The 17792-nt window shown below is 52.0% G+C and overlaps 1 protein-coding gene across 1 annotated transcript in view; it reads right to left on the reverse strand.

Annotated features, from left to right (window-relative positions):
- LMX1A (LIM homeobox transcription factor 1 alpha) overlaps window positions 1-17792 on the reverse strand; it is a 160768-nt gene that overhangs the window by 45601 nt on the left and 97375 nt on the right. Inside the window, exon 4 of the mRNA XM_045983187.1 lies at window positions 6136-6368. Coding sequence (XP_045839143.1) covers window positions 6136-6368 — 233 coding nt within the window. The remainder of the gene's footprint in view (window positions 1-6135; window positions 6369-17792) is intronic.

The following is a 17792-nucleotide window of genomic DNA, read 5'->3' on the forward strand; positions in this document are numbered from 1 at the left end:
GTTCAATGTCTTTCCTGGACTCAAAAGACTAGTGCTGCAGAAGAGAAACATAATCCACTCCAAAAGCAATTCATTTGAAGGTGGGAGATACACCACCACCCTCGGACCAGGAAGCACGGAGAGATCCACCCCAGGAGGACCACACCCCAGAATCTGTCTGCTTTAGGAATGAGGAGATACTTGGGGACTCATAAAAGCTCAAATCAGAATCCCTCCAAACCTAAGTTCCCCGGTCTATGAAAGAATGGTAGCTCAGGTCAACACATGCTTTCTGTTCCTGCTTGAAATTCCGATTAAGTCCCAGAAGTGACCACAAGACTGTTTCCTCCTGGCCTTCTGCACAGACTTTCCAGGATGCAGGATGAGCTCCAGTGTTCAGAGACTGGGGAGCCCCTCTGAGACGTGCAGGTCCATGAGGTGACTCAGTCCATCTGTAGTTTGCACATTCTAGCCACCCCAAATCACAGGCCCTCTCTCTCTGCCCTACCCTCAGATGGGCCCAGGTTAGCTATCCAGAAGCACCTGAAACAGAACACCAAAGACAGAAGATGAGATGTTTGTAAAATGATGGCTCTTTGGTGAAGTGAGTGTGTGAGCCACGAGCTCCCCAACCCTTGCACTGGAAGGTAAGATCAATGCCTGCCATTTACCGGACATGCACCAAGTTTCAGGCCCGTGATCACTTCTCGGAAAGAGTCCTGGGAAGGGGAAGTAACTTTCCCAAGGTTGCAGGGAGTGCTGGGAGTGCAGGGCAAGACGCAACTGTAGACCTAACTTTAGACCCCACACCCTTTGCACTAGCATTTGGAAGATGACACTTCCTCATACCTCCCGCTGACTTTTTCTTTCAAATCCGGCATTCTGAAATTCATGATCATGAACTGACAAGTCCTATCATCCTGTAGGACAGTCAGACATTTTCCAAAACCTACGAGGTAACCACGACCCCTCTGCTCTAATTTACTGGAGACCAAGAGTTCCAAGATAGGTTGAAAGAAATGCTTCTGTTGTGAATTTTTTAAAAAATCAGTTCCAAGTCTGTGGAAGGAAATTAAAACAAATGCCTAAACCTGACCCAGAAAAGAAGGGGAAAGAGATGCATTGTACAACTAGAGTGACAGGAGAGGCATCTGAATCTCCCAAACCAGCAACAGCCCATATCCTCAGGGAAATTAAGAAGGAAGAAGGATCCCCAAACTTTAGGATGTGTAAAGAATCGGCTTTCTAGCCCCAGTAAGAAGAAGCCATACTGGAGATCGGCGCTTCTCTACTACGGCTCTCTGAGGCTAACAGGAACAGAGTTAACTTATTCACACAATAAGAAAACACGTCCTGAGCACCTGTTTGCATACCAGGCACCGTGCGAAGGCCAGGTGAGTGTCGGCCACAAGCCAAGAAGGGGCAGAGCTTCCCCAAGCCATCCGGACAACTGGAAAAACAGAGGCCACGGAATTGCTGTATTTATCTGAAACATAAAACCTCCTTTGCAGAAAGGCAGCCTCATGATGGGGCCTTCGTGGCCCAGGGCTTGCTCTGGGAAAATCCCTCCACAAAAGCAGAGCACCGGAGAGAGCCATGCCTTACCCTGCCTTACCCTTCAGTTCTCAGAAGATAAAGGGAAGAATGGAGGACCAACCAAGGACCAACTATGCTTGGACTTTGGTTCTGACCAAGAAAGAGTCGGTAAACCGAGAGGAATTACGGATTTGAAACTTGGAAGAATATAATGGCCAAGGAATCAATGCTGGGCATAATCTAAAATGCATGCTGGTCCTCAAGAAAGAAAACCTTAAAATGGTAAACCAACATACCCCAGAAAGAATGAGCCAAAAACACAGTCTGAATCCCTGGTGAGGGACAATAAAAGGAAATAAAATATAAAAGATGTTGTTGGAGGGAGGGGCAAAAAAATGCAATTCTGACTAGACATTCTTCAGTGATCCCAAAAATGAATAAAAAGGAAAATCAATTTAACATAAAAATAACAAAAAACTAAACATAACTTGGTATCTTGGATTGAATCCCAGGATGCGTAAAGACATTGGTGGAAAATCTCATGAAATCAAGACATAGCTTTAGTTTCTGTTGTCTAGTGAACAGTACTGGATGATGTAAACGTCTCAGTTCACATGACACACATCAAAACGTATAGGTCAGTGTGAAACGCTGACATTGGGGAAGCCAGCTAAAGGCTATATGACAATTTGTCTTACTTGGCAACTGTTCCATAAATCTAAAATTTTATTTCAAAATAAAATTTTTTAAAACTGCTGCACAAGGGGCACCTGGGTGGCTCAGTGGGTTAAAGCCTCTGCCTTCGGCTCAGGTCATGATCCCAGGGTCCTGGGATTGACCCCCCATCGGGCTCTCTGCTCAGTGGGGAGCCTGTTTCCCGCTCTCTCTCTCTCTGCCTGCCTCTCTGCCTACTTGTGATCTCTCTGTCAAATAAATAAATCTTTAAAAATAAAATAAAATAAAATGCATTACTTAAAATGAGACCAAGACCTAAATGTCCACTAAGCCATACAAAGCTGGAGCAACAGTTGCATATCAGGGACATTACAGTTGTATTAACACACAATTCCTCGTGGCTCCCACCGACCCTGTGCCCAAGGAAACCCCATGCAGAATTCCGCCCCGACAGGCCCCGTACCACGTCATCACTATTGGATTTCGGAAGCCAGTGGCTCCATTTCATCTTGCTGACTTTGTGGTATTCCGGGAGCTTGTCAAGATCTTCTTGAACCTGGAGAATCTTAACTGCCCCACCCGCCTTCCCTGCCAGCTTCGTGTCATCAGCAAATCCAAGCAACCTGACATCCGTGTCTTCATCTAAGTCATTGATGAAAACCGTAAAGATGACGGCCCATTCAATCATTCACTCAGCAAATATTTACCAAGTACCTAGGATATGGAGAGCACCCAGGACAGATAGAAGAGGCGAAATTGTGTTTGTGCTGGGATGCGTCCTAAAATTGTTTGCTTTCTGTAAGCCCCCCCACACAGGGAGGACTCCTTTCCTCGAAGATTTAATTCTGCTCATTAAGTACTTATTGATCACTTCCTCCTGGCATCAGGCTAAGCTTTGCTGAGGGAACAAAGGAATGAAAACCTACAACCCTGCTTCTTAGAAGCTTATCCTCCCGTTAGTAAGACAGGATTTGGCCCATGACATTTTATGATGTCACACAGGCAATATTTAAGTAATTGATGAAATGAGTGGTACAGAACTTGTACTTGGTTCCAACTGAAACTCTAATATCATTCTGCTTAAAGCTATTAACCAAGGATAGATTTTTCAAGTCGAAAGGGACAACGGTGTCTTCTCGAACCATTCTCCTCCCCCATCATGCCAATATTAGTTTCAACAAGTGGACCACCCACCTCTTCAGTAGATTTACTCTTCGTTAGCTCTAATAATTAAGATGACATTCTAACACTCCCCATGTTGAGTCCGAATTGCTGGCCTTTACCTTCCTATCTGCAATGTAAATACTCAGTGATTTTGTTAAATAATTGAATGAATTCCAAGTCTGCCCTCTGAAGTTAGAAATAGGTCCGATCCAACCCTGCCAAGATGACAGTTATGTCCTCATGTCGTCTTTACTTTTCTAGCCTAAAAAGCTGTACTTCCTTCATCTGACATGATTTAGAGACTCCCCACCCCCACATCATTTCTCGTCATTCCCATGCTGACTCCATCCCTGGTGTAAAGCGAGCACTCAAGGTACGTCAGCCGAATGAATGTGCGTATAAATGAGCCAGAAAGCTCTACTGTGTCTGCAGCAGCCTCAAGAGAAAATGCTCACAACCGAACGTGTTGCTCAAAACGGGGTCAGAAAAGGGAGCACCTCGCAGTTCCTGAGCTCTGAAAATTTTATTTCTATTAATGCTGCTCAGATCCAGCTTTTTGTTGTTGTTGTTGTCTTTGCACAGGGGGTGGGACGTGGGGTATGGTACATTCATGCCTCACCCTAACTCTGTAGTCAATTAAAATCTGGGCATCTTTAACACAGGGCCAACCGTATAACTTCATAGTCAAGCCTCACACAATCGTGCCAACAAGGGCTAGACCACAGCACGTCTTTCCATAAGAGAAAGAATGGCATGTCCCTCTGGGTGTGCCTATCTTTTCAAAGTCACACTGGCATTTTGATCACCATAGCACCTAAGCCCTTTGGGAATTTGAAGATTTTGCAATATTCCGGGAAGGAGGACTCAATGGCTGGGGACACCTAAAGAGGGAATCCAGGCTGAGCTGACCTTCTTATACGGAGTGGAGGCTGTGAAGTTCGGTTCAGAAGGAGCCCGATTACCCCAGCAGCATATTCCCGAAGTGACAATAGCAGGGGCAGTGTTCCTGAAAAGGAGAAACCGCTTCTGAACCAGGAAAACCTGAAGACAGGCGGAGTTGGGATTGTCCAGGGGTCCGCTGACAAGCAGAGTTAGGCAAGAAGAACCAGCGGGGAGGTCAGGGAAACAAAGGGGCCACCTGCGAATTTCCGCCGCTGGCAGGAGTGCGTCCCCACCGGCCTAGAGTGCGTGCCAGGCTTCAGCACGCGTTCTCTCTCTCTTATTCCCCCCGATAAAACTGTCAGGGAGGCATAACCTTCTTGACTTTACAGTTATGGAAACTGAGGCTTAGAGAGGTTCTGGAAGCTGTCCGCAGTCACATGGCTCTAAGCCGTGCAGCCAGCCAGTGGAGGGGGCTGGGGGGATAGGGGTGGCCCCACCCCACCTGTCCCCGAAGTCCCTGGATGCGAGCGTCTTGCCACAGTGCTTTTGTTTCAAGAGTTTACTCTCTCCTGTAAGAGTTTACCAAGCACCCTGAGTGTTCCAGGCCTGTGCTAAGCCCCGGGGACATGGTGGCGAAAGAGACACATGCCGTCCCTCTCGGGGCTTAGCGCTTGGCAAGAGAAGCAACTGCAATAAAGTGGGGTGGGTGGCCCAGGAGGAGGACTCATCCCTGGGCCAAGAGCCCGGAGACCGAGGCTGAAAGAACATGCCGGCGGGACCCCAGAGTCCGGGAGAGGTGCACAGGGGGAATGAGAGTTTAACGCCCGGAGCTGAGTGGGGGACGCTGATGGGCTGGGGTCCAGCCAGGCCGAGGAAGAGCAGGAGGTCTCAGAGGCTCCCCGAGCGGCCGAAGAGGTGGGCAGCAGGAGGTTACGGCCACGTTCCGGGCACTGGCAGCGGCAAGAGTCAGGAAGGCCACGTGGCTCTCAGGGATCGGGAGAAGGGAGGGGCGAAGCCAGACAAACGCGACACGGTGGGGACAGTCACATGCTCAAGCTGGACACTTAATTCAATCTCTCTGGCCTTCCGAAACCCGCTCTGTGCGGTCGCTGGAGCTCCCCATCCCCTCTCTCCCCCCCGCTCTAAGGCAGGAAGGGTGGGGCCAGCTGGGTGGTACAAGTACCTTCCGGCTCCTTTCTCCCCGCCACCCGCCGGGCCTCAGGGAGGTTCCAGCCTTCCCACATGACAGATGGAGAAACAGACCGAAGACTGGTTCCCACGCCTCCTTCCCCTTTAATAGTATCACGTATCTACCCCCTAGCAGGGCCTTGTGGGGCGTGTGGTATACCTCCCTTCCTCGAGCTTTGGGTTTCTGCTTTTAACTTGCTTTAGCCAGTGGACTGTTAGCCCACGTGACAGGAACAGAGGCTTGAAATGCACTCGTAAGGTTGGGCATGCCTTCGTCCCCTCTGTCACCGCCAAGAGAAGACCCTGCCCTATGGCTGCTGTGTCTCAAGCCGGTATCCTGGCGCGAACCATGCCGAGCAGACCCGAGCCTGCTGTGCAGCCCGGAGCTCAGCTCAGCAGATCCTAGGCGACTTGCAGACCCGAAACCTGGCGCAGGGTCCGTCCTATTAGCCTGTGAACACACGTGCTCCCACTCGTGCACCACGGAATTTGGAGGTCACATGTTACACGGCGTCCTCACAACCACCCCTGACCAATAAGACATCCCTCCAGCCTCACAAAGACAGTGCCTGGGATGCACACAGCTGCTCTGCCACGGGGCTGGGCTGCCCCTGTGTCTGGGCTTCTGCGGAGAGAGCGGTGCAGACCATGAGCTCACCCCACCGTCCCACAACCCCCCCAAAATCCCCCTGCCCTCCGCGCGGCACTCACCTGAGTCTGACGCGGCTGGGCTCACCAGGCTGAGCAGCTCCCGCTCCTTCTCATAGTCCCCTTTGCAGAGCAGCTGCCCCTCCTTCAGGACAAACTCGTCGCCCTTCTGGAGCTGCCGCTCACAAACACAGCAGCAGAAACAGCTCAGGTGGTACACGCTCTTCTGGGCCCGCATGACGAACTCATTGGGCGTGATCGCCTCGAAGCAGCCCCCACATTTGACCGCGAACAACCTGGCGGCAGGGGAGAAAGGGAAGCAAGGTCATTGAGACAAGTCTGATTGGGCCCAGCTGCCCTCCGGCCACCCGCAAAAGAGACTCCAAGAAGTGGGGTCAAGACGGTCGGAATGGAACACCCCGGAAATCTGGGTGACGTGTTCCCCGACGGGGTGGAACCGAAGGGGTCGGAGAGTTCCTCACTGAGGCTTAAGAAAAGCAGGGGCAGAGGCGCTGGGAGCAGTCGGAGCCCAGGGTGTGACCCGTGTGCGTGTAGGACACCGTGTTTCCCAAACGGAGGTTTGTACCCGGGTGCTGGGAGGCTGCCCGGAATCCCTGGGGAAGCTTATTGTTGAAACCAAATCACAGGACCGCAAACATCCACATCTCCTCCTATCAGTATACAAAAGGGGGGGCCAGAATGTGCCTCTAGCAAGCTGGCCGGGGCGTTCTGATGCGTCATCTGGTTTCTGAGAGAGAAACTGCAATCCCAGCTTCCCGTGCTGGCATTCGACGGATTCCGCCTCCCTCTCGGCACTTCTCACTTTACTTCGGTTATTTCCAACAAACCACGTAGAGGGAGCCCGTTTCCCTAGTGGATGCCAAGGTGAGTAAAAGAAAACGCCTTTCGTAAATGAGCTCAGGCTAACAGCTCATCCAAGTAATGCCTTGGGGCGCAGAACAAACGGGGGGTGCAGAGGGCAATTTGCATTTTGTCATGAGGTCCGGAAATCTCCCCCAAAGGAAAGACAGGCGAGCAGGCTGATGGCATGAACAGGGTGGGAGGAAGGGATCCCAGGCACAGGGAACAGCCCGTGTGAAGCCCAGGGGGCTCAGAGCCGGAGGAGGGGTGCCTCCGGAAGGGGACCAGGGGAGGCCCATTGCAACCGCTCACACGCTCAGGCTGGACATCACTGGCAAGCGATGGGGAGTCTCTGAACAATTTTTAACGTGATAAGAGCCCTGTTGAGGCAAAGGAATTCTTAGCATGATGGGTAGAGTGGAAATGGAGACAGAGAGACGAGGGAGGGGCCAGGTGCCGCTGCCAGTGACAAGGGCCAGCACTAGTGGGTGGCAGCAGGGAACCAGAGAGGTGGGGACAGAAGCCGCAGCGTGGGTACGGGGAGCGTGGGGGCTTGGCTCCCAGGCTCCTGGAGGTCTGAGCTGGCGGTGATGGTGATGGCCCCGCACCTGCCCTTGTTTCTGATTTCCTGTGGCTGGGCCCATCAAGGCTATTCTGCCCTCCTGGGAGGCCCATCCTTCCCTCCTGGGAGGTGGGTTCTTCCGTTTAATCTGGCCGAATCCCACCCACCCTTCAGGACACAACAGCTCCCAGCTTCTTGAATCCTGCCCCGACCTGCCCTGCCTTGGTCTGAAGCAATGGCCCCTCCTTCAAACACCTTTGTGTGATCTGTCTGGGCTGCTCATTCAGGAGCCTCCTAGAGGGGTTTCAAGATACCAAACACGTGGCACCTGGTGGCTCTGTCGGTTAAGTATCTAACTCTTGGTTTTGGCTCAGGTCGTGATCTGAGGGTTGTGAGATCCAGCCCAGCGTTGGGCTTCACACTGAGCACAGAGTCTGCCTGAGATCCTCTCCTGCTCCCATGCCCCCACTCATACTAACTCTCTCTCTTTATCTCTCAAATGAATAAATAAAGTCTTCAAAAAAAAAAAAAAAAAAAGATGAACAAAGCAGCGAGATCCAGAGGCCACCTGCACCTCTGTCCTCCGGATGTTGCGAAGTGTTAGGCCAGACCACCTCTCCCAGCTCCAGAAACCCTAGGGGGACTGCTCCCTCCTGCTGACTTGAAACATCTTAATCTCGTCTTATCCTTTCACTTCTCCCGTGCTTGGAACTTCTCCCGTCAAAGCCTATATTGCAAGAAGACGGGAAAATTCTATAACCCACAACCTCTTGTGCACGGTGGGCGCTCAGTAAAGGTTGATTTCACTTGACCCATGGATCTAGCTTGTTCTCCTCAAATAACATGTGTAAAGAGCCTCACATAGGGGCTGCCACACAGTAGGTCCCAATAAAAGTGAGTCTTCTCCTTGACCCTCCTCCCCAACCCAGATCAGTAATAGTTTAGGCTAGTTTGTGCCGGACGACAATTTAAAGATCTATTTCTTTTTTTTTAAATTGCCTCACGATAACATAACTGCCTCTGGCAACCCCTTTGGCATAAGCACAGAGACTATACACCCTAAAACTATCTCTGAGATTCACTCCTGATAGCAGTCATTTTATTATGTCTCCAAAACAAATAGGTTGTTTGTTTGTTTGTTTCCTTTCAGTAGTAGCACAACAGGCAGAAAAGAATCTCTCCCAAAACCACTCTCTTAGGGGGCGCCTGTGTGGCTTAGTGGGTTAAAGCCTCTGCTTTCGGCTCAGGTCTTGGTCCCGGGGTCCTGGGATCCAGCCCCGCATCGGGCTCTCTGCTCAGAGGGGAGCCTGCTTCCTCCTCTCTCTCTGCCTGCCTCTCTGCCTACTTGTGATCTCTGTCTGTCAAATAAATAAAATCTTTAAAAAAAAACAAAAGCGGGGCGCCTGGGTGGCTCAGTGGGTTAAAGCCTCTGCCTTCGGCTCAGGTCATGATCCCAGGGTCCTGGGATCGAGCCCCACATCGGGCTCTCTGCTCCTCGGAGATCCTGCTTCCTCCTCTCTCTGCCTCCCTGCCTACCTGTGATCTATCTCTCTCTCTGTCAAATAAATAAGTAAAATTTAAAAAAAAACAAAAAACAAAAAACATTAAAAAAAAAACAAAAGCATAAACAAACAAAAACCCACTCTCTAAGGATGCTTGGGTGGCTCAGTCGGTTAAGCATCTGCCTCCAGCTCAGGTCATGATCCCCCTGTTTCGAGCCCTGCTTGGCCCCGCTGTTCAGCAGGGAGTCTGCTTCTCCCTCTCCCTCTGCCACTCCCCCTGCTTGTGCTCTCTGACAAATAAATAAATAAAGTCTTCAACACACACACTCTCTCTCTCTGTTTGTCTTCACACACCAGAGGGGTCAACAGACACGGGCCGTTCAGACGGTGTAGGGCAAGGATGGCGGCAGGGGGCGATGGCCAGAGTACGGAAAGCTCCTCACCCCTCCTCTCTTCTCAAAGACAGACACAAGCGGACTCAGGCTTTGCTAATGAGCCCCAGGCTGCTGGGGGCCGAGGAGGCAGAATAACGAAGAGCACTTTCTCATCGACGGGCCAGACGCCATCATGGCCGAAGCATGGCCAACCCCATCTCAAAGGCTCGCTCGCCCGTTCACTTACGGGTCTACTCTTCTTCCCACTCATTGGTTCATCGGGAAGCCCATCCCGGGCACCGGGAGGGGAGAAGCCACCGCCGGTGACATTCACATGCGTAAACAAGGCTATATGGATGAGTATATATGTCCTCTCGGTGTCAGGCACTGTTGTAGGCACAAAATTGTCCAAAACCAAGTCCCCAGCCCCTGGGAGCTCACAGGCCGGTGAGAGAAACCACAGACAGACAAACAAAACACAAGTAACGTCTGCCCACAGAGACTTACCTGTGGGAAACGGGATATAACAACACTACAGTGTCTGGTCAGTGCAAAATAGGAAGGCATCAAGCCAGTGTGTGTTGAGAACAGAATCACTTCCCAGCTCTACGGCCGTCCTAGCTCGTGACTCCCAGCGTGTTTATCTTGGAGGCTTCCTGGAGGAAGGGAACAGTACTGAGGGTGAAGAGGAAGGGAAGGAGGGGCGCCCAAGGAGGGGCTGCACACGGGTTGGCCAAAGGAAAATGGAAGCCATTCGAAGTCCTTGGGCGAAGGAAGCCCAGGCTGGAGGAGAGAATGAAGCGGCTTCCCACAAAAACAGCCTGCCAGGACAGAGGCCAGCCGGCAGGTGATTCCAGCCCAGCTCAGGATCAGGAATGGGTTAGCTTGCGTTCTCTCTCTCTCAACCCAGGCCTGGAGCCCCCACACCGGCCCCTCCCCCACCCACCTGGCCATCAGGAGCACCTGAGAACTATCCTATCCTGATACTCCTGCCCTCTGCCCCCAACTTCCAAGGGGCTGGTGTGGCTCTTTCACCCCCAACAAGGTACGCAACAGCTCTGAACCATGACCCCAGACACCAGCAGCCCTGCCTTTTCCTTTCCCCTTCCTCCAGCTGCCCAGTGAGGTTGTGCTCTCCAGAGCCAACCTCAGGGCGCACCATCCCCTGGACATTTCCCTTTCCTTCCTGCCCCCATGCTAGGTGCCATGCCTCGTGCAGAAAAATCACCCAGTTCATCCCCGGCCCCTGGTCCCCAGTCACTGTTTGCCAACCTGAGCAAACTAATCAATGCTTTTCCAGGAGCTGGTCAAAGGCCCTTTGTTCCCGAAGCCCTCCTTCTCCTCCCCTTCCCCCGGAATGAACTGTTAAACAGACCCAAGGCAAACGCACCCAGGGAGTCAACAAGCACTCGAGACCGCGGCCCCAGGTGGCGGCATCTGCACTTGTCTAACTTCCACCCTGTTAATCCCCTCCCCTTCCCCCGCCCTTCCCAGTTCCAGCCCCTCTCCTAAAATTTCCCCCAAGTTGGAGAAGGGAGGGTCGGGCGAGCCCTACAAAGAAAGCCCACCGTGTTGACTCGGGAGCGGCTGGAGGAAGTGGCGGGAGCTGTCTGGGCTCCAGTCCTGAAACGGTCACGGGAAGGGGGGGCACAGACCTGTCGTCTCTCTCCCTTCTCCCCACCAGCCCGCCCGCTCTGGGTAAGGACCAGGTCGGCCTCACCTCGCTACCTTGACTCTTGTTACCCTCCCTAACCCCAGAGCAGTTCAAGGAGAAGAGGCTCAGGCCGTCCACCACCTGTGTGCCAGATGTGTACACAGCTGGACGGGTACCACTGTGGACCCAGCTGCCGACAGCACACCTCCCACAAGTTGTTTTCTCTAAGGCTCAGACAAGCAGAGAAAAGGATTTGCTCAAAAGTCCAGGTCGTAATTAAAACACAGCCTGTCTCTTCCCAATGCCCTGGATGGCGTCCCCCATGCTTCCTTCCCCTTCTGAATGTTAATGAGACCTTGCTCTGGGTTCAGAGCCCGGCAGACTGGCCGTGCCCTTGAAAAGCTAGACAAGGTTTCCAGAAGGGTTGAGCTCTTCTAGGCATACCTCATAAGTCCCCAATTTTCCTACCATTATAAATTCTCCTGCCCCTCAAAATTCTTCAAATGGTTCCTTATCTCCTCTTTGCATTAGATTTCCTCACCTGTACAATGGGCACAATGCCCTCTAGCTCATGGAAAAGCCCCCGGGGCAGTGCCCATCCCAGAGACTGAGGCCGCAGTCAGCACGCTCCTTCCTCTAGCGAACGCCCTCGGCATGGTCCACGGCTCGGGCTGCCCTGGCCTCAGGCGTCTTGCAGGCTCCTGCAGGCAGCGGGCTCTGAGCAAAGACCACAGGGCCTGACATCTGCAGTCTGCAGGAGGGAACGAGCCAGAGGGGCACAAGAGGTGAGCCTCTTGGTCTTAGCTTGGCTTAGGGGTCCAGGAATCTTTGGTCTTGTCCCCAGCTCCTTCTCCCCCCTCCCGCTGGCACTTTCCCACGCCCTCCTCCTCAATTCCATTCAAGGCCCTGCTTCCACCTCATCTCGTGGGATCCCCGAGCTACGACACGGACACCTTCCAGCTCTGGTGGGAGAGCCCGAGTCGGCAGGCTCGGACGCTTGCAAGCGGTCGGCAGTAGGACGTGGAGTCAAGCCCTTCACCTTTTGCAGCTCCCGTTTGCTCAGATACAAAAGGCAATAATGATGCCAATGCTGTGGGATCAGTGTGGACGAGATGAGAACCCGGATTAGGGGTGGGGTGGGGGGGGGGGGACTTCGTCATCTATCAGGGTGGCAAGTGCTTGCATCTTTCTGATTTGCCCTGCCTCTGCATTTTGATCTTTGGGGATATTTTTTGGCCCCCAAGGTGGCAACGTATGCTTAGGAGTTTCCCGAGTCCTATCCTGGGAGAGCAGTGTGAGCCCATCTCCCCACCTGTCTCCGCTTCGAGGGCGTGTGACTTCGTCTCCCAGGAGTGAGGTCCTGCCCCGGGGGGCAGGGGTGGCGAGTCCAAGGGTACCACCTGGACAGAGCACAGGCCTGACACAAAGCATATGCCCCACTACCACACCAGGGGACTGGGAGTGAAGGCCGACCCAGCCGCAGCCCCCCTGCCCCGTGCTGGTGGGCGGGGGGTGGGGAGAGGGCAGAGCAGAGAAGTCTATGACGGGAGCAGGGGAACCAGGGCTCAAGGGCTCCTCCTTCACCAACGGGCCTCAGAAAAGCCACCATCCTTCCCCCTTCCTTCCCCTTTCTTGTCTTGCAGAGGGGGCGAGACTCTATTCCTCATGCCTCCTCCCTCCACACCTGGCAACCAGCACAGCCCATGCCGCCGCTACCCCAGTCCAGGTCTCCAGAAGGTGTGCCGGCGTGACACGGCCACGCTGTGGTCATTCTCCAGAACCGTGTCGGCCCAAAGAGATCGTGTGTGTGCTCACAAACACACAAAACACACACCTGCACACTCCAGCTACAAGCAACTCGCTCTAAAAAGGATCCCTCTGGATATTTTTCTAGAAAAGATGCTGAAGGAAGAAAGCCGTATGCCCCTAAGGCACACTCGAAACTCACTAGGGCTATGTGATTTCTTAATTTGTTCCCATTCTTATAATTCATGATTTTGTCACGGGGTTGGGAATCCCATTCTGCGGCTAAGGAGACGAGAGCATTGCAAGAAGCAGACGTGGAGACCTGATGCCCGAGGACGTCCTCAGGAGCACGTCCAAGGCTGGCGGGAGGGAGGCACGGAGCCTGGGAGTCACGGCACAGGAGTCAGGGCAGAAAGGCGGGACCTGCTGAAGGACCAGACACAGTGGCTCTGGCGCCGGTGGTGTGATCTGAGGAAAACCACCCCCGTTCCGAATGCTGGGGTCCTCATATTCAGACCGTGTTCCAGCCTCCCCGTTATTTTACTTCAGAGGGAGAGGAGCTTGTGGGAGGGAGGAGGGGAAAAAATGAATGAATCTCTATCAAATATGCACTTGGAGCCAACAGGTGTGGTAACCCTTCTCTCTGGCACCTCAGTGAACTTGTGAGGGGAGAGTAAGTAGAACCACCCTGTGAACTCAGTACCTCACTCAGCTTTGCTCATGATGCTTCTCTCCCCCAGGAGAGAGACTGAGGCGTCTGACTCACAGACTCCTTCTTCCGCTTCTCACTGAGAGCCTCTCTAGCGCTGTTTCTACAAAAGAAATAAGGGAAAAGATGGAGCAGCTGAGACGGCTACGTCGGGGGACCCGTGGCCGGGTCCTGAGACTCTGCCGCCCACATGTGAGAGAAAGGCAGGGTTAGGAACCAAGCTGGTCCCTTCAGGCTACTCAGCTCTAGGGCCTTAGAGCACCTGAAGGGATGCGTGAAAGGGGTCTGTTCTCCATGGATTTAGGTCAGGAACAAATAATATCTGGGAGACCCCGTAGGACCCAACACCCCCATGGAAAGAATCTTACACGAACTCCAAAATGACGGCAAAACAAGATAATTCTTGCTGGAACCCCATTCACAAGGGAGCCTGGGGGAGGGGGGGTCACTATTTTCAAGGTACAGACAAAAATATAGTTCAGTGGGGTTGGGCCCAGGAAGACGCAGGAAAGCCCAGCCAGAGGCGGACTGTGGTGGAAATAGGACCAAGAGGCAAGATGATGTAATGAAATAAACTTGGGTCCAAGTCCCTACTCTGCTACTTATTAGCCAGATGGTCTTGGTCCCGCTACCGTGGCATCAGTTTACCTAACAGAGTGGGAATAAGAAAAGGACTTATCTCTCATAGAGTCCCAAGAAGAATTCATTGAACCAATGCATTGACTCTGCTTAGCATAGTGCTTGGTGTGTAGAAAATCCTCCCCCAAAATGGTAATTATTACCATGGTGGTGATGATGATGATGGAGAAAAAGAGTTGAATATGAATATGAGAGAGAAATAAGTAAAAAAAAAAAAATGAGGAATCAGAGACCAGGAGAATCAGGATTAGATAAAGAAGTATAGGGAGATAGTTCAGGATCAAGGCCATGAATAATGCAAGATGTCAGAGGTCAACTTTCCAGTGGTGCTGGCTGTGAACTTGGGGGTCAGCCCTAACAAGATCATGGAGCCAAGGACTGAGTTCCCACCTGCTGAAATGGCCTCGAGCTAGGGTTTGTACATAGCCGGTCTACACAGGATCTGTCTGGATTTCCCTAACAGCCCTGGCACGGTTAGATGAAATGCCTTCTTGCTCTTGATATCAAAGTAAAAACCAAGAGGTCGACTGAGGCTTCATACTCTTCTCAATACACCTGGCTTCTTCTCCCATTCCCATGGCTTTCTTCAATCTCTCCCACCCCTGCCCCACCCTCCTCCAGACGCCAGATACTAGATGCCCTGCCATCCCCACATCCACATGATAGCTGATGACACAACGTCTCATACACGGGGATACTGCAAAACACGGCAGCCTCATGCAAACCCAGAACCATCCTAGGGCAAGGGCCCTGAGATTCCCGAGGACTGAGTAGGAATATTCAGAGAGCGCCCATTGGGACATGGCAGAACGTTCCTGAACAGAGAGTGTGTTTGGAAAGACTGAGATCTCCATTCACCTTGACCCAGAGTCCTGTAGACCTCCAAGGGAGCTTCTCAAAGCCTCCACGCCATAGACAATTAAGTGGAAAGTTGGAAGACCAAGTAAGTATGTGGAAAAACCCGAATTCTCATTGCAGGCCAACTGGCTGCACACACACACACACACACACACACACACACACACTCAGAGCTGCTTTTAGCCTTGGACAGCTGGCAACTACATATCATGCTACCTTGCTGCTGGTGCGACCAAAACTAGCTCTAATGGAATAGATGAACTTGTGGTTGAGAAAGCACAAGAGGGGTCTTTGTGGAGCTCTTTCCCTGGAAGGCAGTCATCGGGCTTTCGCTCAGTTTCCACCCTCTCCACCAGGGGGCGGCATAGCAGCACGCATTAAGTGCCATGTTGACTTGGTAACTGAGGTCATCCAGGCACAGAGATGGGGATTGGCCCTAAGCCAAAACTGTCTGTCGGGGAAATCTGCTGCTGGGAGTCTGGGAGACCATGTGGCTACACTGAAGGAGAAGTGGTGAGAGAAGAGCATTCACAAGTACGGGGAAGCAAAAGCATGGCTTGTGGCCTTAGAAGCAGTGACACGAGCAACCTTGTCAGCTGGCTGAAGGTCTCTGTCCTTGAGGCTGAGCCAACACCACCACAATAAGCCACGGAGCCTGTGGGCCTGGGGCGGTGGGAAAGTCTGCAAGGACAATAGGAGTGGCAGGATCTTCTATAGGAGACAGTCTCAAGACTCTGCAGTGGGGAGAAAATGGAAAACAATAAGTGGCAGGCAGAGCCAATCAGAGTCTCTGTCTCCTTGGGGCTCCTGGGGAGCAGAGAGGAGGACCATACAATGGGATGAGAACCGCTAAGGATGATGCCTGCACGTCCCGGAGGCTCCGTGAGACGCTGGCCTCCCCGAGAAGCGGCAGGGGGAACACACATGGCTCATCGCCCATCGAAAATACTGTGGGCCGTGGGCAGCTTTTACCTCGACATGGTGCACTAAGTACTTTTCTTGTCCTTACGAGGCATCTGTTCCCAAGCCAGCGCGACAGAATGACGAGAGCATGGCTTCGGGAGTCCGAGAGCGCCCGGATGCAAATCTTGGTTCTGCCCTTGAGAATTTGGGTGAGTCTTAGACTCTCCTGGGGCCTCAGCCTCCTTATCTGTAAGTGAGATGGTAACTATCTTACAAGATGCTCTGGAGATTAAATGAGACAATGCATGTGAAGTACCTGGCAAGGCCAGCTGCTGTCAGTAACAACGGTTAACTCCCCTTATTGAAATCAAGTCACCGTATCTGCCATGGAAATATCTGGATAAGATCATTTATTTCAAGACAGACGACTGAGCCAGAAATAGAGCTTCACGTGTGTCCCAAGGCTTTGTTCTTTGGGACTACGACAAATTAAATCAAACCTTCAACAAGCCTTTCATACGTTGTTGGAGATCAGACCAACAGACAAAAATGGAAGCGCAGATAGTTGAGAGGAAGTGGCATTTCATTCAGACGACTATGGCTATGGTCCACGCTAACCCAAGGTAAATATTGACATCAGCCAACTCCTGCCGACCGACACCCACCTCCACTGCCTGAAACCAGCATATGTTCAGGAAGTCAGCAGCTCCATGTTTAGCCAACCATGGCCAACAGTTGCTGTTTGGTTAATGCTGACATTATCTGGCAAATATTTGGGACAGACCCTTGCCCCTTATCATTTCAGTTCTCAGATGACTGCTTCTTACTAAGGCCACTGATCACTGTGTGACACCCTACTCCTTGCCTTGCTCTCCTGTCAGAGCCAAGTCCCCAAGAGATCAACCTCTCCCCTCCCTCATTTTAGAAATGGAAAGCCACCAAAGCCAGGGAAAGATCGATGACCTACCCCAAATCACAGAGAACATGGACATTACCGAGAGGGCCAGCCAGAGGTTGAGGCTTGGTCAGGGCTCAGAAATGGAAGAAGTTACAATCGGCCCAACCAAGAATGGAAATGTGTCTCCCTGGCTCTTCACCAGTACCCGAACCATTGGAAGAAGTAGAAAGTGTGTGTGAGACGGTGCGTGTCCTGCTTATTAGCAGCTCTTTCTTTTCCTTCCCCCTCCCCCCCTTTCCCAAAACCTGGAAAGCAGACGACGAGTCCGACCACAGAGCAGAAGACTGTGGTAAAGGCATGGATTCCACCGATCCAAGCCAAGGGGCACAACTCATATTCTAGACATTCCATATTGTCACACGGACAGGCAGAAATGGCAAGAAACATAAAACAGACATAAAGAAAATATATGTTTCCTTTTTAGGGAGTTAAAGGTTTGGTTTCCTTTCAAAATTGTCAGTTTTCCTTCCCTTCATCCTCATTAGCCTCCTGGGACACTCCTAACCATACCCAGAAAACAACAGAGCGGAGGGAATGAGGTATTTTTAGCTGATATTCCGGGCACAGATTCCTTTTGTTCCACAATTTTTGGCTTGGCTTGATGGCACGTGGCCAATACAACGTATATTCTTACAAAGACTGTATGCTTCCTGGGCTCTGTGAGCGAGCGAGCGACAGAGACACCCACAGAGAGAGAGAGAGAGTTTGTGTGTTATAACAGTAGGAAGGACAAGGACATTATTGATGATGTTTTGATGGGAAAGATTCTGAGATCCCAGCAGGGGGCAACACCGAGCTCCCCATGAATTCTGTTTGCTTTTGTGACCTCCACTTTTCATGACTACCCCGGGGCCATACATCCAGATGAAAGAAAAAAAAAGACATACTCTCACAACCCAAGAGCTCCCTACTGAATCAACGGAGACCATCAGTACTGCCTTAGGAACTAGACAT

Source organism: Meles meles, chromosome 17 (assembly GCF_922984935.1).
Source record: "Meles meles chromosome 17, mMelMel3.1 paternal haplotype, whole genome shotgun sequence".
NCBI classification, from domain to species: domain Eukaryota; kingdom Metazoa; phylum Chordata; class Mammalia; order Carnivora; family Mustelidae; genus Meles; species Meles meles.